Genomic DNA, 23,399 nt, shown 5'->3' with positions numbered 1-23,399 from the left:
TGATTCGTGTAAAAGACAGGGCTCAAATTTGTTTGGTGCAGGCTGGAGGGAAAGGGTCTCTTAACAAAATTGTAGAGAATATTGATGAAGTGGATATTCCACGTCAGTCTCACTCAGGAACACCTGAGTGTGTTACTACACCAACATCCAATACACCACTGAGGGGAATGACACACTCTGCAGAAGGAACACACTTTGAAGTGTCTGATTGTGAAACAGAATTGTCAGTATCACCTGATTTTGAAGTTGTATCTACTGCCAGGGCAGTATCGGAGCCCCACTGTAAGCAAAATTCTGAAGGTATTGATGTGCCAAAGTTGCTAAGTATTTCCTCTGTTTGCTTGCATTTGCTTTCAATCCACCTCACGAAATCAGAGTACTTGACTTTTTCTGTGCCAAAGTTGCTAAGTATTTCCTCTGTTTGCTTGCATTTGCTTTCAATCCACCTCACGAAATCAGAGTACTTGACTTTTTCTGTGCTGACCATGATATTTGTTTGTTTCTAAATTGATCTTGTCAGGGGTGTCCTCCGCAACACTTGGCTCGTTTGAAAGTCACAATGCTGCATGCATGGTGTTTGATACTGCTGTAGGAGCAGCTGTGGAAGGAATGGGACTTTCATCATTTAAATTATGTATTACCAACTCCAGCATGAAGGATATCTTGAATTCTGGTGTATCTGTAAATCGGACTACTTTTCACTTGAATGCCTTGGAATTGATCCAGAAGGAGCTGCATGCATCTGTATTAAAAAATTATGCAGCAAAAGTTTTTAGTGCTTTCATTAGTGAGAGGTTGGAAAGTGAGAGAGCGGGTTTAGCTAAACTCAAAGGTGTACAGGCAGTAAGAGATACAAGATCAGCTTCAGCTCTAAATGAGTATTTAAATTGTGCAGAAGGTTCTCTATCTGTCCTTTCCGTTTGTAAGGCTGCTCCTTTGTCAGCCTTGAGCAGAGCTGTCTCAACAATGACACAGACGGGTATCTGTTCCGCTGTAGAAGAGGGTGCTTCACCTGGATTTGTTAACAGGGTGGATGTTAGCTTAGCCACAACAAGACAAGGTTCGTTTCCTGACATTAATTTTGGCTTAGCAGACAGTACGTTGCAAGTGGAAGCTCCACAATGTGCCTATACAGAGGCTTCCATCTTGTTAAGAGCTGGTAATTGCGACAGCAACATAGCATCCTTGAACGAAAAACATACATCCAGTCTAGCTGAATCTAAAATTGGTCAAAGAGGCGATGTATGCAATGAAACTTTTACTAGGCAACTTGCTGTGATTAGTGGACAAAAAGGTCAGTTGGATGCTTGCCAGAGAAAAGTTTGCCCTTGTCTTAGAGAGCCACAGGAGATTGATCTTGAAAAGTTGAATCCATGTTTGGCTCATGATACATTCCCAAATTCAATAGAAACACCAGGAATGGGTTTTGAATTGCATGGGCAAGGATCTGAAATACCAGGCTCAGCTGAAGTAACGCAGCAGGTTGTTGAGGATGAACATGGCATTGATAGAATCAAAGGTACTCACTAACATTCAGAGAACCTGAATATTTCTCTGATAAAGAGTGACACAAATAAAAAAGATTGTTAAATTGCAAGTGTCCAGCCCATGGATACTGCCTAATTATCATTTGCGTTATTTGTAGATAATTCATTTGATGCTTTACCTTGGAATGCTGAGCTACCATCCAGCCAAGAGGAAGGAGGACATGTAAACTCTTTGAGCCAGCTGAGGCCAATCACTTCAAGATCCAAACTCAAAGAGGTTAAAAAAGAACTGCCGAGGCAAAGGAAACCAGCCTTAAGAAGTTGTCTTGAGGCTTCCAATAAGTCAAATATGAGTGTGGCCTCAAGGCAGCAAAGGCAGGATGGATGTGCTCGAACGTCCATTGACAGGTGGACATTGCATAGATGGGCTCGAAGTGCTCATTCGAATGAAATAACTCGAGTGCAAAGCAATGGCGGGTCCCGGCTGCTTTCGATTAATAGAAGCAGCTTTGTTGGCAGTCAAAGCGCTGTACAAGCAGCTCGAACAAACCGTGCACAGCTTCGCAAACTGGCAGCTGCTGCTAAAGGGTCTGATATTTTAAAGCTTACTCAGTCAAAGGTATCAAACACGTTTATCTCAACACAACCTTCTCTTTGTCCTCTTTGTGCTACTTGTTCTTAATGTTGCTTTGCATAACATCAAAGCCTTTTGTCTTTTTCCATTCGAATCATTTGCTTAGTGCCTCCTTGATTGTTGGATTGCTAGCAGGCTCGGAAGAAAAAACTAAAATTTGGAAGGAGCAAGATACATGATTGGGGGGTGTTTTCCCTTGTCCCGATTGAGGGGGGTGATTTTGTGATCGAGTACGTTGGTGAACTGATTAGGCCAAAGGTAGGCAGTTTCTTAGGGTATATCTGGTTGCATTCATATCGCTTACAAATCAATTGTGGTAGCAGACACACATTGAAATCTAGTTGTAATAATATTAACAATGTCTCTGAGCAAGAACGATATTTCTAGGAAGTGCAAACATGTCAGTAAATATTGCAGGTTATGTTTCTTTTGTCATTCAATTTCAAAACTTCTTTATGGTCTGCACTAAATTGGTGGTGTCTCTTTAGTATGATAATATTTGCTTCCTTTTGCAAAGTCCAAATGAAGGTTTGCTGTATCCCAGTTGTCTGGATTTCTTTTGACATATATATGGGGGATTCCAGATATCAGATCTCAGGGAGCGGCTTTATGAGAAAATGGGCATTGGAAGCAGTTATCTCTTTCGAGTTGATAGCGAAAACGTGGTATGTGCATACTGGCATTTCTTTGACCGAGTCTTTGGTATTCTTGTGATTGGCATCTTCTAGTGAGTGGAAGATGTTGACTCATTGTTTGGACTGTTTGAGCAGGTAGATGCGACTAAACGTGGGGGGCTTGCAAGATTCATAAATCATTCTTGTGATGTAAGACTTAGTGTTCATCCTTTAACTTGGCACATGTGTTCAAATTGAAGATGGAGTTTGCTAAATTTTTAATGCTTCTGGTGCCAGCCGAATTGTTATACAAAAATTATAACAGTGGAGGGGCAAAAAAAGGTGTTCATATATTCTAAAAGACACATTATAGCTGGAGAGGAGCTTACATATGACTACAAGTTCCCGCTTGAAGAGCTGAAAATATCCTGCAATTGTGGCTCCCAAAAGTGAGTGATTTTCGTTTTTTGTCTTCAGGGCTTTAGCTTTGCTTACAAGAGTGTGGAATTGTAACTTCTTGGACATTATTGGAACATACAGGTGCCGGGGCTCTTTGAATTGACATAACGATTTGACTTGGGAGATGCTGTTGCTGGTGAGTAATTTTGTTGTAAATACTGCTTTAACAGATGTCTCAAAGTGGTTCTTCAAGACCATGTTACCCATGAGCTTTGGAGCCTAGTGGATTTAAGTTGGATTTTGAATTATTTTGGTGGGAGTTATACCAGTCATGAAGTTTTAAAGCTCTTCTCGGAGTCTAGAGGAGAACTTCTCTGCAATCTTGCTTGAAAATTTTGATTTTACTATACCCTATACTGATAGATTTAGAGGATTTGAAGTCACAATAAGAGAGCTTGTTTAACAATTTTTTAATTATAGATTTGGAAAGGATAGGTGCAAAGTTTAAAGCCAGCCTTGCATTTTGATTTTTGCCTGAAATCTAAAAATTTAAGACTGATTTGAAATTGACAAGGTGCACAAAAGTTGTAGATGCTGAAGGTGTCCTTTGTTGGCTTTGATCGTAAGTCTATGTTTATTACAACAAAGCATTGGTATACTCATAGACAAGCTTCTACCTTTTTACTTATTAATTTGAATTTATGCAATGATTGACCTCGTCAGAGACTTCTGGGACTCAGTCAGGTTAGGAAGTTCATAATGACTTATTTGTCCTTGACGTACCAAACTTAAAAGATTTAATGTATAAAGATGCAAGTTCTTTGGCTGAAGAAATTTCTCCTTATGAGGTTTATAGTTATTGTAGTTTCTAGCATTACTCAACCTTCTTTAGATTAAGATGCAATGAAGGACAACCATTAGAGCATGTCAAATATCGTATGCATGCCGCACATTAACTCAAACATCTCTGGTAATGATTACTTTCCTATGCTACAGATTCTCTCGTCTTTCCACTAGTAAGAGTGCTTTTCTCTATCAATTCAGTATTCCAAAAGTGCTATAATACAAGAAAAGTAACGACAAGCTCCTCTTTGTTGTACATTGTAGTTGTTATATCTTTGGACTTAGGATTTGGCTATGTTTAGGATTCTTGAAATTAGAATCAAAATCCAAAGGAGGAGCTTCATTCTCTTTTTAGTTCTTAGGTTTTCAATGTTTTTGGAGGTCATCACGTCTTAGGTAGTGTCTTGTTTTGATCTCTCTCTCCCTCTCTTTCCCTTTTTAAACATTCATTTTTTCAAAAAATAGAAAAGGAAAAAAGAAAGAAAAGAAAATTATGGCTGCATTAGGGTTTTGTCTATTTTCGTGTGTTTCTGTTCGTTTGTCTTTTGTTTCCTTGTGTTAGCATTGGTGTGTCTTATGTTTTTAATATATGACTTAATATCATGCACACGCACACGCACACGCACACACATCTTGTATTCCTTTTTGTAGTAGTTTTTATTAAGGTTGGGATTTTATAAGAGATTTCAAAAATTTTCAAAACCTTGATGAGAGCTTATGCTTGTGTATTACTTCTGGAACTTTGATGCCAATTTTAGGTTCTACCCTTAGGATTGCCTTGAGTTAGTATCCTTTGACTAGTCAAACCATAGATAAGTGCAAGCACCAGACCCACAACGGTTGAGCTAGTGTGCTCACCTCCCAAGCTGTTTTAGAACCACCCCTAAGCCTGAGATCTAGACCATTGTGGAAGCTACTGTACTTGAAATTCAGGCTATTCATCCCATACAACATGCCCCTTCCACCAGGCTACTATTCCCAAGCCAACATGCACAATATTTGGCTAACTTTGTATGTGCCACCGGGGAGCAAGAATGCACATATTCGCACGTGGATGCTACGTGATATGAAGGAAAAATGTGCAACGGACACTGACATTTGTATATTCCACTGTTGGATCAGCGCTAAACTTTGAAAGGGTCTTAAAACAAGTTGTTTTAATGTCCTTGCAAAGTGTAAGGTTCATCGGATGCTGGATTTGCCACCGGGGAACAAGAATGCTCATATTCGCATGTGGATGCTATGTATATGAAGAAACAAGCGCAACGGACACCGAGATCCGTATACCACATTGTATGATCAGTACCAAACTTTGCAAGGGTCTTAAAACAAGTTGTTTTAAGACCCTAGTATATCTGCCATGGGACTTCTATGCTCAGTACACTAGTCATTATGAGATAGTTTTTACTGTATGTATGGTTTGCTATCCTAGGCCCTGAAAATCATATATGCTATCTAATTTTACGATGGAATATTTACTTTTATTTGATTTATGGATGCTTTTGTCACACCTAGATGCAATTGAGGTCACTTGCCATGATTCAAGAGTGGGGTATGTCATGAGGACGTGAATTTCAAATAGTAATGTGAAATCTATGTGTGAATGCATGTGGCATGCTTGAAGGCAAAGCTTCGGAATTGTTGGTGTGCAATGGTACTTTGAGGGTGCACTGAGTGTGCATGGATGGTCCCATGGGGTCACGAGGACTTTAGTGTCCCTAGTTGGTCCCAAAGTGAAGGGCAAAAAGAGGGTCTGTTGACATTAAAAACCATCCCTAAAGTAGCTCGCTTTCCACAAGGGCCTCTGCCTTTCCTTAAAGCCAAGCTTTCCCCATAATAGCTTGTTTTCCCTCGATTAGTTTTACTTCTTTTGGATTAGCTCTATCCACCAGAGCTAAACCTCATCCACACCAGCCTTAGACTCCACCTTAGGTTTAATTCAAATACTCGCTTAGTTTGGTCTTAACCCTCGCCGCGACTAACTCTCGATTAGCCCACCATTAACTCCAATCTAATCCACATCTTAGGTTTATCGCCGTATGCTTAAGACCAAAGGCATGGTGAGATTGAAAGTGTGAATCGCTAAAAAAAAGGTCTGTGATCATGTGCTTGCGATGGGATTAAGCGCCGGAGTTTGTTGCAAAGGGAGGCCTACTAGCTATGCAGTAGAGAAATCAGGCTGTGATAAGTTCAATTGGATTTCTGGGTAAAAATGCTTATGGTTCTTCTGATTGAGTGCTTGTTGTATGCTCAAGACCAAAGGCATCATGAGCTTGAAAGGGTGAATTGTTTAAAAAATGGTTTGTCAACCTTGAAGCTTGCTTCGTTGTGCACAGGTGGATTCAGGAACAACTTACCACTTGGAGTGAGTAGCTTGGCATGTAGTAGAGAACTCAGGCCCTGATGTGTTCAACTGGATTTCTGGGTAAAAACGCTTGTGGCTCTTCAGATTGAGTGCTTGTTGCATGCTTAATTCAGGAACAACCTACTGCTTGGAGTGAGCAGAAAACTTCATGCAGTTGGGATAGGACTGAGTGCCAGGGTTTATTGCAAAGGGAGGAGAAATCAGGCCCTGATAAGTTCAATTGGATTTCTGGGTAAAAATGCTGAGCAAATTGATGCAAACAAGTATGAGCTTCTCCAAATCAGCTTATTGTGGGTAAAGAAGACCCTTTGGGCTGGTCAAGGTACCTGGAGGCTGGTTGAGACTTGTGGAGGTTGACAAACAAAGTGGAGGGTAGCTGTGAATTGCTGATTGTGATTCCAAGGAAAGAGTCTTTTCCTGTGACAAATTGCTATTTTTGTACCCTAGGGTGAGTAGAGAATTATATGTGCCAAAGCCTTTTTTGAAGTAAAGCATGGGTTTGTGTGAAAGGAAAGCTCTTGCAAACTTTAGGAAAAGTACATCTTGCCTAAACTTTAGGAAAAAAAACTCCACGGCCTAAAGTTTAGATAGGACTTTTTCAAAAGGTATGGGATGCCTTTTGAAAGCTAAGCTAATCTTGGCCTAGCTCTGTTCAGTTTTGGATGACAGGATAGCATAAGCTAATCTTGGCCTAGCTCAGGCCAATTTCAGACTCTAGGACGGCCTATAAATCCAGCGACTTGCTTCCTGTTGAGATGCAGCACGAAGTTCAGAGATTGCTATATTTGAGAAAAGCCAGGGTATAGACTTGTTTGTGACAGGCTTTTTCTCTACAGATTCATGCAGGACTTCACCATAGTTCTTTGGTCCCAGAGACTCAACACAAGGTGACTTCTAGAGACTGATGATTCTCTTTGCAGGTAGGACCCCATGCTTCCGTGAGATCAGAAGTTCCTGTAGGAGCAGTGAGATCTTAGACATGATTGCTCTGGACCCTGGGCAAGATAGTGGGATGGTGTTTCAGCAGATGCAGTTCATGTTCATTTTGACGTTGTGCAGAACCTCAGCATAAGATGCATCTTCCAGGTGTATTAATGGCTTAATTAGACATGGATAAAATAGCATTACAAAAAATCAGTACCTGTATGAAGGGGTTTCAGTTTATATAAGATGCAGTTCTTACTTCCCCATTTTCATCTCAACCCCCTCAATCTCAACCCACGAGAGTTTACAGCTAGTTCTTGCGTAGGTTCGTACTCAGCCTTACGTCAATAATCTATTCTAGCATTCAGGTCTACACACATGAATGCGTATACCTATTGTATGAATGTAATATGTATATGTGCGCGCATGCACATTCATGTGTTCACAAAAACATATATATGCAAACACATTAACTATATGTCTGATTGGCCATGTTTATGTAGGCTCAATGTATGTATCTGTCTGTACACAAATGTTCACATCGATGGTTGTATGTTTGGATGTGTAAATGTATGCTGAATGTAAATATGTGTCCTTACCGAAAACACATCCACACACATGTTCGCATCTACCTTATGTGTTATCGAGAATGCGTATATTCGCATAGATACATATATGTGTAAAATGAAACCTAACCATGCATTAGAACACCTATGTGGCTGTTGTAACCTTTCCTAAGACCTTATTTGACGAGGAGATGCAAGGTTAAGTAGTGAACCGAGAGAAGGTGTAAGGTCTTAGTATTGGTTCTCCAAAATCCATTTTTCTTGTATAAACATGAAGCAAAAGAGAGTTAACAAGAATATTCTAGGCAGTGGAATATCAAATCTCAACAAGAAGGAAAACATAGAGATGCTTCTATTGAAGTAAAGGCCAAAGGATAATGGCAAGAAAGTATCTTACATGAAAGCTATGAGGTAGGGCCATAGAGCTCTCAATAGGCATTCATTCTAAGGTTGTGGCTGTTGAAGACAACACTGCCCTTTGATTGGTGCGCTAAAAACTATGCCTTCCTTGTGTGTGTGTGTGTGTGGATGTAAGTATGTGTACATGTATACCTATCATTTAGAAATGAGGCTAATGAAATAGATAATCAAATGTATAAAATTGTGAATGGATGTGGTCCTTTGCTTTCTTAATGTTGCTCTTTAATTGTTAGTGCCGTTAAAGTATGTGCATGTCTCGAAGATGGTGGTGTGCCACTTGTGCCTTTGTGCTTGTGTGATTTCATTGAGTTACTCTACTCTTTTTCTTTATGCTGTTGCAGCCACGTGGAAGTATGGTGCAAATGGTGAGATGACTCTATGAAGTAACTGAATGGCAATTTCCAAGGCTTGAGGCTACCATAAAATACTTTCCCAGCTCCACTCAACCTTAAGTAAAGTATGCTCACTAAAGTGTGGCAAAGTTGGCAAAGGAAAATTGCTATTTTAATGGCTATTTCCCTTTGCCACACTTTAGCGAGCATACTTGACTTTGCCAAAAGTACATGACTTTGGTTTGGCCTTGGAAAGTATTTTATGGTCGTTGTCCTCCTTGAGGAGAGATCAGTGACTTGTAGGACTGTGATGGGGGGTCACTTGGTATACAAGGTGAGAATCGGTATTCAAGATTAGGCACAACATTGATACTCCAACTATGCAAAAAGCACTGGATAATCCATTGTTTGTTTTGTGATGTGACCTCGATGCTAAGAATTGGATATTCCATTGATTGTTCTGTGATGTTATTATTTTTGAAGGTACTGGCAGTCTTATTGAGTTGCTCCTTTTGCAGGGATGGATAGAGACAGAAGACCACAAGCTCCTCAAAGTACCAATAAAACCTTGTTCAATTGCTCAGGTATTTTATATAAGATCTGTTCCTCATTGCAGATGCTTGTTACTATATTGTTTGCAGGCATTCATCGCTTGCGTTGTTGCAATGTAATTCACTCAAGCTTGGGTTAAGTTGGTAGATTAATAAAGCGGCCTTGTTTTTCTAAGTGCGACTCAATTGCTAATTATTAGTGGGATTTGGGGATTTTGGTTTTTGAGTGTTGTTGAATTTTGTTTAGAAAATAAACCGATCTTGAACGCCTACATGTGATTACTGATGCCAATATTTTTAGGTCGTCGAATATAGATAGAGTGATGGCATAAATGAATAGTGAAAACTTGATTAATAAAAACACTTCGTCTCTTTCAAAGCTTCGTGGCTGCAGTGTTGATCCAATATCCATGTATACTTTTGGCAAATTTATGATCTTTGTCTTTTGGTGGGTTGAGAGAGCAGATTTGTAGCCAGTCAATTGCTACAGTATAGGTTGATTATCCATGCCTTTGCGAATGCCCCAAAATTTGGTACATATTGACATGTCATGTGGTGGAAGCAACTAAGCCACTATCTAGCTTCTTCCTTGAAGGATTGGGGTTTTGGCATTGCAAGAGCCTACCTTATACTTTAGTTTAGTAAAATTGCGCCTTTCTTTTTTTCCATTCTTTCAAACAACTTATATTCTTGGAGTGTGTGCGATTCATATGCCACCCAACTTGGGGAGTCCAATAATATTGGTTAAGCCGTCACCTGTTTATTCTTTGCAACACATTAAGCTACATGCAATAGCAAAGTCCAAGAGCATGAAGACCATGGATAACGATGACATAAATATCTCACCATGCTACCACTGCAAACTCCTAAACAATGGTCGGTATGGCACTCTGATAGGCTCTGATGAAGTGCATACTGTCCTCCTGAACTATTGTCTACGGCTTTTGTGATAAGATAACCAAGCACAACGGTTATTCCAACAGCTTGAAAGCGCATGGTGGAGACAAAGTAGAACAAGCAAAATGCAAAACTATAAATTGGCTTCGAGAATGCAACAAATGATGCTCACAAAGTAAGTGTTGACGCGATGGGGCTTAGCATCCATTGCTAGTTTGAAGTAGGCGAAGATGATAACAGGCAGCGAGGACAGTCCAGAATGCTCACATGCATTTCTTGAGCAAGCTCCATGTATTGGTTGCAAAGTGTTTTATATTCTGCTCACAAGGCGATCAACTTATCTGCCATTTTATGGCCAAAGGTGCTTGCCTATCTTTGTTCTAATACTTTAGTTTTCATATTTCTAGTGTTAGTTTATTTTTGATGCTTTAACATGTTAGGGGTGTTCTGTTCTTTTGCATTAGCCCCTTGTTTAGAGATGAAATGAAAGAATCATTTCTTCCCAAGTTGGATAACTTGATGAACAAACTTTGAACCCATCTTGGATTAAATTTGGCTGAAGGGACTAGTTGAGTTCGTCTTGGCTCAGCTTTCTTCCAAATGGCCTTTATTGTAGGCGAGTTCTTAGTTTGGACAATTGTCGATAGAAAGAACCTTAGCATGATGCCCTCTATAAACTACATATACCGTATTTGATTGTGCATGTGTTAGGTGGAGTTGGGGCCAAGATTGTGAGATTTATGCTTGCAGTAGCTCCACTCATCTAGTGGTGTGTGGTCTCTTTCCATAGGTCTATTGGAAAGAGACCGGGGTGTGTGGTGTAGTGGTGTGTTGGGGGTGTGTTGTCTCTTTCCATAGGTCTCATTTAGTGTTGGGGGGGGGTTGTGGTCTCTTTCTAGAGGTCCATAGGTCCATTGGAAAGTGCATTTATTGAGTATCATCATCACCTTGTGTCATTTGTTACAAGATAGGAGTATAAAGGTATGTTTAAGTGCATCCGCAATGTACTTAGATGTTAATTTGACTTAGTGCATTCAAGCTAAGAGCGCACTTAGTATTCTCTCCATTTCTAAGTTGAGGTATTTTGGAGGGGCATTTCTAGAGAATGGTTGGTTGAAGACACGTGTTTGTGGAGTTGTACTTCCTCCATGTACGTCTTCCCTTCTACTCCATTTGTTAGTGCAAATATTTGGTTAGTTAATTTTGCATTTCTATGCATCCACACCCCCCCTCCTCCCAAAAAAGAAGAAGAATAAGAAGATGAAAAGGAACCTTCTATTAGAAAACTTGAGAAGATGATACAGACCAGCAATCCATGGGATACTTGACAAATGTAAAGGAGCAGCTGGCTGCTATGCAATTTGCTTCTCAAGACCATATAGGGTTTTTGAAAACCGGTGCTAGCAACTGGGCTGGGGGGCTATACAACAATCGGATTCCTCGATCCCCATGCCTTGTAGAACACTCCCACCTTTCGATAGTTTTTGTAGTTCCCTCTGTGCTGTGCTCGTAAGTTGTAGGACGTAGGTGATATCATGCCATATGTTGATGAGGGTGCCGACAGGCCGGATTTGCTGCCCTCAATCACTAAACTATAGCACACTGCCCAAATATTCCAAGTTGTGATCCCAAACACGGTCTTGTGTGTGTGACATGTGTGTGTGCGTGATTTATTTTTCTTATTTTTTTGTGTCTTTTATTTTTTCTATCAAGTTTTTGTTGTTTGGGTTGAGATTTAGTCAACCCACCATGGTGGGTTTACTCAAAGGATTGTAAATTCTTTCGAAACCTAAATGGCAGCTTATGCTTGGGTATCATGAGAACATAAGCGTAGCTTTTGAGTACTATGTTATTTTTATTTTTATTTTCTCATTTAATTATAATGATATAATGTTGTTGACAAACTCCCTTCTTTCCTTTGCTTCTTTGCTTGTTTTATAAATATTTGTAAGATTGCTTATGTACTAGTCTTATGAAGGTATATCTCCTGCGAGATTGGAGGAGCTATGTCTTGGATATCGAAGCAGGCGATACTCATACCATCTATCTTGTAGGCTGGAGAGACCCTCTCAATGTGGAAAGGATGTTGTCTCTTTAACAACCAAGCTGCCAATGCCCTAGGTGAAGTCGTGTCTGGTAGGTGGCAGATTGCATCATGGCTACCATCCAGTAGTGGATTTGGCAGGTTGGAGATCCAGCGGGTTCCAAGTGAGTGGTTATGGCCATCTAGGATAGGGCACTCAGAGTAGGTGGTAGAGGTACCCTTCTTCATTTGCGCCACCCGTAGGTTTAGGCTTTTGTTGGATGCAACGGCATGGATCCCTTCATGCGAGCAACAATGGCCACCGCAACATGCGTTAGCATTTGATACTTATGAGGCTTTGGCCCCGCCCTTAGACTAGCCTTTGCGATCTCCTTTTTTTTCAAGCTCATAGCATATTGAGTCCAAGATCCCATCGTTCCTCGTGTTTGGTTCTCTATCTACAATAAACTACTCAAGTGGATACCGAAGAAAAGCGGGTAGGGCTTGTTGTGTTCTTGCCATAGGTAGAAGACTTTGAGAGGAACTCCCTTATTGGATACTACCCAAACTAGCATGGAGGTCTGTGGCATGTAGCTGCCTGTAGGCCAGTGGTTGGAGTAGTGAGAGTGGACGTGGGTCTCTTTATCAACCAAGCTGCCAATGCCCCAAGTGAAGTTCTGTCTGGTAGGTGATAGATTGCATCATGGCTACATCTAAGCGGTAGGTTGGAGATCCAGCGGGATCCAAGCGAGTGGTTATGGCCATCTAGGATAGGGCACTCGGAGTAGGTGGCAGAGGTGCCTTTCTTCACTTGCGCCACCCGCAGGTTCAGGCTTTTGTTGGATGCAATGGCATGGATCCCTTCATGCGAGCAACAATGGCTTGAGCACGAGGTGTTAGCATACGAGGCTTTGGCCCTGCCCCTAGACTAGCCTTTGCATGAGGAAGATCTCCTATTTTGATAGCATATGGAGAGTTGCTTGTAGGCCTGTGGTTGGAGCAAATGAGGGCGGACGTGGTCCACCACTGCTATGGTGCTAAGGACCTTGAGGCAATAGGTCCTCGTGGGAGGTCTTCCCTGTAACTGGCCTTTGACTAACAAAGGGCAGTGTAACTGACACTATTATGTCACAACTTTGAAATACAGCCAACATGAACCATTGCCATTGCCCAGAAACAATACTTAGATCATATAACTTCACAGCATATCATCATTGAACCATTCAAAACAAGGGAGGCTAGAACGCCCCTACTCAAAAGCATGCATAGAGACACTTGTTGGCCCCAACACTTGGCGCCCCTTGCGTTATTTATTTAATTACTGGTTAGCTCAAATACGAGGGACTACCTTCAAGAGCTCACCCGCAGGTGCAACCCAGTACAATGCCAACCTGTGGCTGTGCCCGTGACCAACTCCCAGTGCTATTCTCCTGGTTCCCTTTAGTAGCCATGCATATCACAAGTAGAACAACCCGACATCATGCCAAGCAATGCATCCACATAAATTAAAGCCATTACTGAGCCCAAGGCTTGCCACTGCACCCCCAGGAAGAGAGTATCACAACCAGTGCACCAATCCTCTCCTGGGCCAACGGCAAGGCATCCAAGCTTGCAGAAACTCAGCAAGTATGACAGTAGCATAGAGCAGAATGAGAAGACAAGGATTCGGCCAACATACGGAGCCTGCTTCAGCTCGAAACAGCCCCAGAAGATGGTTGAACAGCAGATAGCAGACTTTGGTAGGAGGGAGCTGCCCTTGACTGACTTCCAGCACCAACAAAGGTCAAAAGAAAGAGCGTCCAGCAAGCTGTAGCAAATCCGCCATGATTGCGTCCTCTAGAATGGAGTTTTCAGCCCACAAACACCTTAGATCTCATTGCGCCTTGCACTAGGCAGGATCTAGGAGTGAGGTATCCAAGAATATGGCCTCAGATGCAAGAAAGGAAGACTTTTGTCACGAAGAAAGTCAAGAAAACCTTCAGAAAAGGCCCAGAATGAAGGCGTCCAGGTCCAGGGAGCATGCCAGTAGTAGGAAACACCAAGGGGAGGAGAACTGTCACAAAGAAAGCTTCAAAATCCACTTCAGCCAGCGACAGGGAAGCTACAAAAATCCACCATCTTCAGAATGAGAGACCTTTGGTAGGGGAGAAGACTCAAAACAGCAAGGAAGGGAAGGGAAGGGCTCCAGGTGCTTCTAGAGGTGACACCCAGGTGCCACAAGGCAAGTAGAGAGGCCACACGAGCTCCACACACAGACACATGGAAAATGGGGTGTGGGATTTTAATGCCCCTAGGGGGGTCAGTTAGCAAACCATGATCCTAATGCTTGGAACCAATGACCCTATAGTCTCCATAGCTATCAACATAGGGAAAGACGAGTCTGTCCATCACAAAGCCTTTTGCTAGCAAGCAATGAATGTGTTTCACAAAGGGGTAGTGATCCTAAGGTAACTTTTGGGACTAGCAAAGAGGGGCTCACATGGCAACACCCTTGTTAGCTCAAGCTTCTTTGACTCCCCCCTTCTTTTATAGCCATGTCCACTTCGTTGAGTTTCTCATCTTCAAATTCTAGCTCAATTCCGTCCCCATACTCAGCTGCTCTGTTTTAGCTCCCAAGACAAGCCCTACCCAAGCCAACCACTCCCACGGGAGTTCTAGTACCTAGGGTCCTAAAACTATACTAAGATACCAAAAGAGTACCCTCTCGCCCTAGAGATCTCTATCACAATCTTGCAACATCGGAAAGAAGGAATCATTGGAGCAATAGGTAGCTCCACTCACCTGTTTTGAGGCTTCAACTTTGCAGTGACTGGAGAGGAGCAATGGAATCTAATGCTCTTTGACCTTAAATGAAGGATCAGACGAAGGAGATGCTGGAGGACGAATATTGAGGTTGGGAGTTGTGGATAGCACACCGACACAATGCCACCTTCCAGATTACTTTCCCTAGTGATAGACACGATTGTGGTTGTGTAGTGCAGTTATTCAATGTGCAAATGGGCTAGGACTTTGAAAATAATGTCCTCAAACTAATGTCTTGAGCCCTCAAGGTGGGGTTGAGTCAATGTTGCCTCTTGCACGATAGTCCAAACTACCCCCCCTTTAAGCCTCCAACATCTCCATCGAAGTCCACTCGCTTAGAATTATTTGCGTAGGCTTCAAGTCATCGGAAGGCGTTGTTCACCACCCATCCATCATTTCCGTGATTTGGATACTAATAAGATGAAACATGCACAGCTTCCCCAATCGGGAGCCACAACACCTAATCTTATGGAAAGTGTTGCAAAGAGCCCTTGTTGGGCGTTCAATGGATATCCTCATGCTCCAAGGCTATGTTTGCAGCCGCGGATATTTGCACATGGGGATACCTTCTTCCAAGAAGAAGCTCAAATATCTAGTCCCTAACAGTATGACCCAACAAAAGGATTCACGTTTCATTGAGACAAGCTCTAGTCCCAAAGGTGTATAATCATAGCAAGCACATAGGGCAATGTGGGACTAAGGATGGGGGATACCAAGTAGGGATTTTCAATGTGTATGCACCAACAACAAAGAGTATGCTGTTGGAGGCAGCTCATAAAGTGCCTTCCACACTTAAATTCCTGAATTGTTGGACGTGACTTCAACAACCTAGTTTTCAAGGTGTACAAGCTTGAAGGGCGCAAATTGCGGCACGTAGGAGTAGTTTATTTTCGCCATCAGGGTTCAAGACCCTTGGCGAGAGGACGAGTTCTCTAGATACTAGTGAGAATCAGAGCTACAATCCACTGCGTTGCAACACAAGCTAATCCTAAAGGGGGCAGGGGGGGGTTGGGTAGTACTCCAGTAAGGGAATTCCTCTCCAAGTCTTCTACCCATGCCAAGACACGACAAGCCCTACCTTATCTTCTTTGGTATCCACTTGAGCCGAATAGAGAACAAAGACATAAGGAACGATGGACTCAATGTGGAGTGGCAGAAGCTCAGAGTAGTTGGTGAATTGGGTCATTGACCCCAAAAACCTTTTTATATATGGAAAGGATCACTCTAGGTGGCGCCTCTAACAATGGGAGGGCAGAGGCTCAGAGTAGTTGGCCAATTGGACCGTTGACCCCAAGCCTTTTTCTGTATGGAAAAAGGCTCACTTCAGGTGATGTCTCTAACTATGGGAGAGCAAACCCTCCCATGAGGAGTTATTGACTCTAGCAGTGACAGACCCACGTCCACCCTCACTGCTCCAACCACGGGCCTACAGGCAACTACATGCCATAGGCTTCCATGCTAGTTTGGGTAGTATCCAATAAGGGAGTTCCTGTCAAAGTCTTCTACCTATGGCAAGTACACAACAAGCCCTACTCGATCTTGTTCGGTATCCATTTGAGTAGTTTATTTAGATAGAGAACTAAACACAAGGAATGATGGGATCTTGGACTCAATGTGGAGTGGCAAAGGCTCAAAGTAGTTGGCCAGTTGGACCATTGACCCCAAACCTTTTTCTTTATGGAAAGGATCACTCTAGGTGGTGTCTCTAACTATGGAAGAGCAGAGGCTTAGAGTAATTGGCCAGTTGGACCATTGACCCCAAGCCTTTTTCTATATGGAAAAAGGCTCACTTTGCAATGCAAAGTAGGGCTAACAATTAATCTCCTTGGCTTCGTAACATGTGTTTCTTAGGCATAGGTGTCTTCTACCTTAGTATAGGTCCTTGCCATATGACCAAGTTTGCTTTGTCTACAACTTTGAATCTTTTGCATGACAAAGTCTTGTTGTGTAGAGTTTCTTTCAAAATACTATAGTTTGGTAATGCCCCTAATTTCAAGGGGGGTGGTTGTTTCTTCTTTGCAGATTAAACAACCGAGAACTTTTTAATGGTTTTTATTCAATCTTAACATCTAGAATTTCTCACTCCCAAGTTGTAGAGGGAGTTGTAATGGTGATTTGGATCAAGAAGCACAAGATTCCACTTCTTGGTGCTTCTTGGTGCTTTAGTTACATTTTATGAATGATGAGATGCTCATTTGAGCTTTGTATGAAGTGGGAAGCTCTCCCTCGCATCCAAGCTGAACTTTCAGCTCTACTACCATGTTGAATAGTGTGTAGCTCTCTTGGTCATGACATGGGGAGAAGGATACAAAAGGCCATCGATATTATTTTGATCAACATGAGTAGAATGTTATGAAAACCTTAGTAGAATCTCCCTAAGTTGATAGGGACATATCTACATGTTGGTAAGGGTTAGACAATATAGCCTAATCCACAACACCATGTACACATAGATATTGGGGAGACCAAGAATGACCCACACATCAAAACATGCAAGATGTTTAGAGAGTATCTCACAATTCAATTGTCCCATTAGGTATTGCATGCGACTCTTCTTGCATGAGACAAAGGCCTCTAGAAGATGGCACCTTTATCATGTATCCCAAGAGCTCCCCCTTTCCAACGTCCTCGTACCCCTTTACACGCGCGTGCATGCACGCACGCACACGCACACACACGTGCACATACACACATCAAAACAAAGAAATCCCATAGTTTTCCAAAAGTTAACACTTGCGTGTATTGGGGGAGCGGGTTCTAGCAGTATTCTCCTTGTATGCATAGGGTTTGATGGTTTTCAACCTTATGTGTAACTATCATGAAGTTCAAACTATATTTTCCCTTCATGGTGTGCTTTGGGCATGGCCTTGAACTCATCTACATATTTATTGTTTTCATTATTTGGTAGGTGGGATGAAGCTTGAGAGAGTAGGAAGGATTGGGAGAAAGAATAAATGGAGGTGATGAGGAGGAGAAAGGTGTGCTTCATCCAAGTTACTTTAATAGAAAAAATTGTATTTGTAGCGAATGAGGGTGCAATTGGGGAGTACAAATATGTTGTTAATGCTCCATTTTCAATTTCATCTCAATAATTTGATGTACTCTTAAGGCTACTTGATGGTCATCCTAATAGCTTCAGCCATGGAAGGTGGATCGAAGAGATAACTGCCTTTCAACAGCTTAGATATGGAAATAAATTTGATTTTCATGCTTCATGTTTCGTTTTGATGTCTCAACCTTCTAGCTTGATTTCCATTCTGACTTGCTTAAGAGGCTTTAGTCTTACGATTATTATAATATGAGAAGTCCAAAATTTTTCCTATGTCAAGCATCTTCGTATTTAACATGACCAATGAATTGTGTATTGCTATCTAGTGGTCTTAAGTGTCTCTTGTTTGAGATCTATACATTGTTCTTTTACATAATAATGTGAGCAAAGAACGTAGTTGGAGTTATCTTTGAGTTTATAATTTTACATGCATGATTTTATAGGTAATAAGATGGGACTTAAGATTGGGAGAGGTATAAAATTACTGCTATGATAGGCAAGGAAAATTAGTTTACATTGTTCATTCACTTTTGGATGAACGGATTTTCACTATGTTGGGGGGCTCTTCCTTGAGATTTGAGATTCTCTCCTTATTTGCCTTTCTAATATCTTGATCATACTCTTTACTCTTTATTATTACACTATAGTTGAACAATTATAGTATTATGAACCTAGCGAGGTTAATAACAATGCTATTTTGCAAGCTTCTTTGAGTCTCTTCTTAGACTCTGTAAAGAATCTGATACTCCCATCACTGCTTTTCTAATTCCAAGGGAAAATTTGATTTTCTTAAATATTTATATAAGGCTTAGAGGAAGTATTGGCTTGGATCGTGGACCAAAGTACACGCTTGTAGTATCCATACCATACTATTAAAATAGTCATGAATTTTTTTATTGTTGTTATCTTAATGGAGTAGAAGTGTAGTAAGCTTCTAGTTGTGAGTCGAGCATAGAATTTGATAGTGCTAATTGGGAAGTGCTTGTGTCTTTTGTTGAGGTCAATCGACCGTTTTATGACAATCAACACTCTGAATATAGGATATGTGCTCTCAAGGAAGCCTCATCCTCCTTCCATATTTTAACGTATGTATATGCACATATCCCCTCCCCTCTCCACCAAACCATTTACACATGCACAACATGCATACATATATATATAAGTGTGAGTAAATATGGACATCCGCATGTGCATACGTGCATGCATATCCATCTCCATATCCACACACACATGTACACACGCATGTGTGTGTGTCTGTGTGACAATTGCTTTCATCTTTGAGAAGTGTTCTCTCATTGTTTCTAACTACCAAACTTGGTGGTAGGATTTGTAACTTGCATTCAGTAATTGAAAAAAAACACACACACACACACACACACACACACACATCTATATACATACATATAGATCGATGTATACATACATGTATAAACAAATAAATAAATTCATACATAAATACATAAATAAATGCATAAATTTTATGAGTGACTATCGTGAGATTGAAATTGCACTATGTATACACACACACACACACATCTATATATACATATATATCGATGTATTTATATATTTATAAATAAATATATAAATTTATTAATACGTAGAGCTTATGAGTGACTATCGTGAGATGGAAATTGCATTATGTTGTGTTTTTAGAGGATGAGTTTGGGAATGTTCTTGGATTCATCTAAGTATATGCTTCTGTCGTATTAGCGTATATGCAAACTTCTCCTTGTGAAGTTTTCGTCCAAGTTGCGGCTTGTTGGTATTGTGGTAAATCTTTCTATCTTAAATGGTGCGTTGCCCTATCAGCTAGATTTAGATGCTTGTTTGGAGAGATTAAAATGAAATCGTTTGGACTTCACAAGCAGTTGTAGCTTGAATGAAGACATTTTGGACTACTTTTTGATTAGCACTTCTCCTTTAGTGCTAGCCTTCGTCATGGTTGAGTTTGCCCTTCACCTCCGGAGTGCCGATAGAAACTCAGTACAAAGACTTTGTATAAATGGACGCTCAAGTATGTGTGGGTGTATGTGTGGAGCATATTTTTATACTATGGTCTACACCCACTGTTGAGCGCTGATGACTTCAGTGGGATGTCATAGTAGATAGTCCTTGCCATGCGTGATGGAGTTTATGGTTTTTCAGTCTTATAAGTGACTATTGTGAGATTGACACTATGTTGTGTTTTTAGAGGATGAGTTTGGGAATGTTCTTGGATTCATCTAACACGCGCGTGCGCACACACACACACAGATATATATATATATATATATGCATTTATACTTATATATGTGTGTGTGTACTCATACATACATGTGTGTGTGTGTGTGTGTGTGTGTGTGTGTGTATGTATGTATGTACATATATGTGTACATTGTATATATATACAAATACATATACATATATATGTATATATGTGTGTATGTATGTATGTATGCATGCATACATACACACACATACATGCACATGCACATGCATACATGCGTGCATGTGCATGTATATGTGTATGTGTGTAGTATACATACATGTATATACATACATACATACATACATGTGCGTACGTACGTATGTATGTGTGTATGCGTGTGTGTGTGTATGGGGGTGTGTGTACATGTACACCCACCCACCTTTGTAAGACTAGAATATATCCAATCATACAAACATATAAAAGTATATATGTGGTTGTATGATTGGATACATTCTCTCTCTCTCTCTCTCTCTACACACACACACACACACACACACACACACTATGCATGCATGCATATATTTTTTGAGGGTGAAATTCTTAATATTCTGCATTACCAAAATGAGTCCACATAATGGGGGCTTCAATCATTATATGACAAGAAGACAGTATGGTCTATGTGATGAGTTTGCAGACAATCAAAGAAAGATTTTTAGAGATTTTAAAAAAATCAAATTTAGAGAATGTGGGATCACCAATGATTCTATGGTTTTTCTCTCTCTAGAGTCTAGAAAATGATGGTAGAATCCCAAAAAGCTAGAAATGCTTTTCAAAATGAGCCGTGGGAAATCAAGCTTGTAGTTGTTGAAAATCTAAGAAATCATGCGTGTTGGACGAGCACACATATACGTGTCATATGCATATTGTGTATATATGTTGTATGTACATGTGTGCGTGCACACACTGTCCTTGTGTGTAGAGATTTATGTATGCACGCATACATATACATACGCTAGCACTAGATATGCACTTATGCATGCACTCAGTATACACATACACATACAAAGACATACATATATATGCATCAAATACAAGGAGAGAGAGGAGAAGAGTAGAGTTGTGGAAAGAGGATAGAACTAGAGAGTACACTAGAACTGACTAAGCGCATACTAAAAGAGTGTATTTGTAGCGAATGAGGGTGCAATTGGGGAGTACAAATATGTTGTTAATGCTCCATTTTCAATTTCATCTCAATAATTTGATGTACTCTTAAGGCTACTTGATGGTCATCCTAATAGCTTCAGCCATGGAAGGTGGATCGAAGAGATAACTGCCTTTCAACAGCTTAGATATGGAAATAAATTTGATTTTCATGCTTCATGTTTCGTTTTGATGTCTCAACCTTCTAGCTTGATTTCCATTCTGACTTGCTTAAGAGGCTTTAGTCTTACGATTATTATAATATGAGAAGTCCAAAATTTTTCCTATGTCAAGCATCTTCGTATTTAACATGACCAATGAATTGTGTATTGCTATCTAGTGGTCTTAAGTGTCTCTTGTTTGAGATCTATACATTGTTCTTTTACATAATAATGTGAGCAAAGAACGTAGTTGGAGTTATCTTTGAGTTTATAATTTTACATGCATGATTTTATAGGTAATAAGATGGGACTTAAGATTGGGAGAGGTATAAAATTACTGCTATGATAGGCAAGGAATAATAGTTTACATTGTTCATTCACTTTTGGATGAACGGATTTTCACTATGTTGGGGGGCTCTTCCTTGAGATTTGAGATTCTCTCCTTATTTGCCTTTCTAATATCTTGATCATACTCTTTACTCTTTATTATTACACTATAGTTGAACAATTATAGTATTATGAACCTAGCGAGGTTAATAACAATGCTATTTTGCAAGCTTCTTTGAGTCTCTTCTTAGACTCTGTAAAGAATCTGATACTCCCATCACTGCTTTTCTAATTCCAAGGGAAAATTTGATTTTCTTAAATATTTATATAAGGCTTAGAGGAAGTATTGGCTTGGATCGTGGACCAAAGTACACGCTTGTAGTATCCATACCATACTATTAAAATAGTCATGAATTTTTTTATTGTTGTTATCTTAATGGAGTAGAAGTGTAGTAAGCTTCTAGTTGTGAGTCGAGCATAGAATTTGATAGTGCTAATTGGGAAGTGCTTGTGTCTTTTGTTGAGGTCAATCGACCGTTTTATGACAATCAACACTCTGAATATAGGATATGTGCTCTCAAGGAAGCCTCATCCTCCTTCCATATTTTAACGTATGTATATGCACATATCCCCTCCCCTCTCCACCAAACCATTTACACATGCACAACATGCATACATATATATATAAGTGTGAGTAAATATGGACATCCGCATGTGCATACGTGCATGCATATCCATCTCCATATCCACACACACATGTGCACACGCATGTGTGTGTGTCTGTGTGACAATTGCTTTCATCTTTGAGAAGTGTTCTCTCATTGTTTCTAACTACCAAACTTGGTGGTAGGATTTGTAACTTGCATTCAGTAATTGAAAAAAAACACACACACACACACACACACACACACACATCTATATACATACATATAGATCGATGTATACATACATGTATAAACAAATAAATAAATTCATACATAAATACATAAATAAATGCATAAATTTTATGAGTGACTATCGTGAGATTGAAATTGCACTATGTATACACACACACACACACATCTATATATACATATATATCGATGTATTTATATATTTATAAATAAATATATAAATTTATTAATACGTAGAGCTTATGAGTGACTATCGTGAGATGGAAATTGCATTATGTTGTGTTTTTAGAGGATGAGTTTGGGAATGTTCTTGGATTCATCTAAGTATATGCTTCTGTCGTATTAGCGTATATGCAAACTTCTCCTTGTGAAGTTTTCGTCCAAGTTGCGGCTTGTTGGTATTGTGGTAAATCTTTCTATCTTAAATGGTGCGTTGCCCTATCAGCTAGATTTAGATGCTTGTTTGGAGAGATTAAAATGAAATCGTTTGGACTTCACAAGCAGTTGTAGCTTGAATGAAGACATTTTGGACTACTTTTTGATTAGCACTTCTCCTTTAGTGCTAGCCTTCGTCATGGTTGAGTTTGCCCTTCACCTCCGGAGTGCCGATAGAAACTCAGTACAAAGACTTTGTATAAATGGACGCTCAAGTATGTGTGGGTGTATGTGTGGAGCATATTTTTATACTATGGTCTACACCCACTGTTGAGCGCTGATGACT

The 23,399-nt window shown here is 40.3% G+C and overlaps 1 protein-coding gene across 3 annotated transcripts in view; it reads left to right on the top strand.

Annotated features, from left to right (window-relative positions):
• The window catches only part of LOC147885766 (uncharacterized), a 36,219-nt gene that overhangs the window by 2,736 nt on the left and 10,084 nt on the right, over positions 1-23,399 (top strand). Inside the window, exons 4-13 of one of the 3 annotated variants that reach the window (XM_087396960.1) lie at positions 42-300; positions 521-1,519; positions 1,646-2,106; positions 2,257-2,379; positions 2,706-2,786; positions 2,892-2,945; positions 3,033-3,184; positions 3,276-3,330; positions 8,594-8,918; positions 9,103-9,168. In XM_087396960.1, the coding sequence (XP_087253086.1) occupies positions 42-300; positions 521-1,519; positions 1,646-2,106; positions 2,257-2,379; positions 2,706-2,786; positions 2,892-2,945; positions 3,033-3,184; positions 3,276-3,297 (2,151 nt within the window). In that variant the 3' untranslated portion in view covers positions 3,298-3,330; positions 8,594-8,918; positions 9,103-9,168. Of the gene's footprint in view, positions 1-41; positions 301-520; positions 1,520-1,645; positions 2,107-2,256; positions 2,380-2,705; positions 2,787-2,891; positions 2,946-3,032; positions 3,185-3,275; positions 3,331-8,593; positions 8,919-9,102; positions 9,292-23,399 lie in introns of those variants that run through there. The other 2 variants (XM_087396961.1, XM_087396959.1) reach the window with 2 other exon arrangements.

Source organism: Dipteris shenzhenensis, chromosome 25 (assembly GCF_047967505.1).
Source record: "Dipteris shenzhenensis isolate YYH24624 ecotype China chromosome 25, Dip_SZ_1.0, whole genome shotgun sequence".
Classification (NCBI taxonomy): Eukaryota; Viridiplantae; Streptophyta; class Polypodiopsida; order Gleicheniales; family Dipteridaceae; genus Dipteris; species Dipteris shenzhenensis.
Note: the sequence above shows the minus strand (reverse complement) of the source record. Positions and strands in the feature narration are given on the sequence as shown.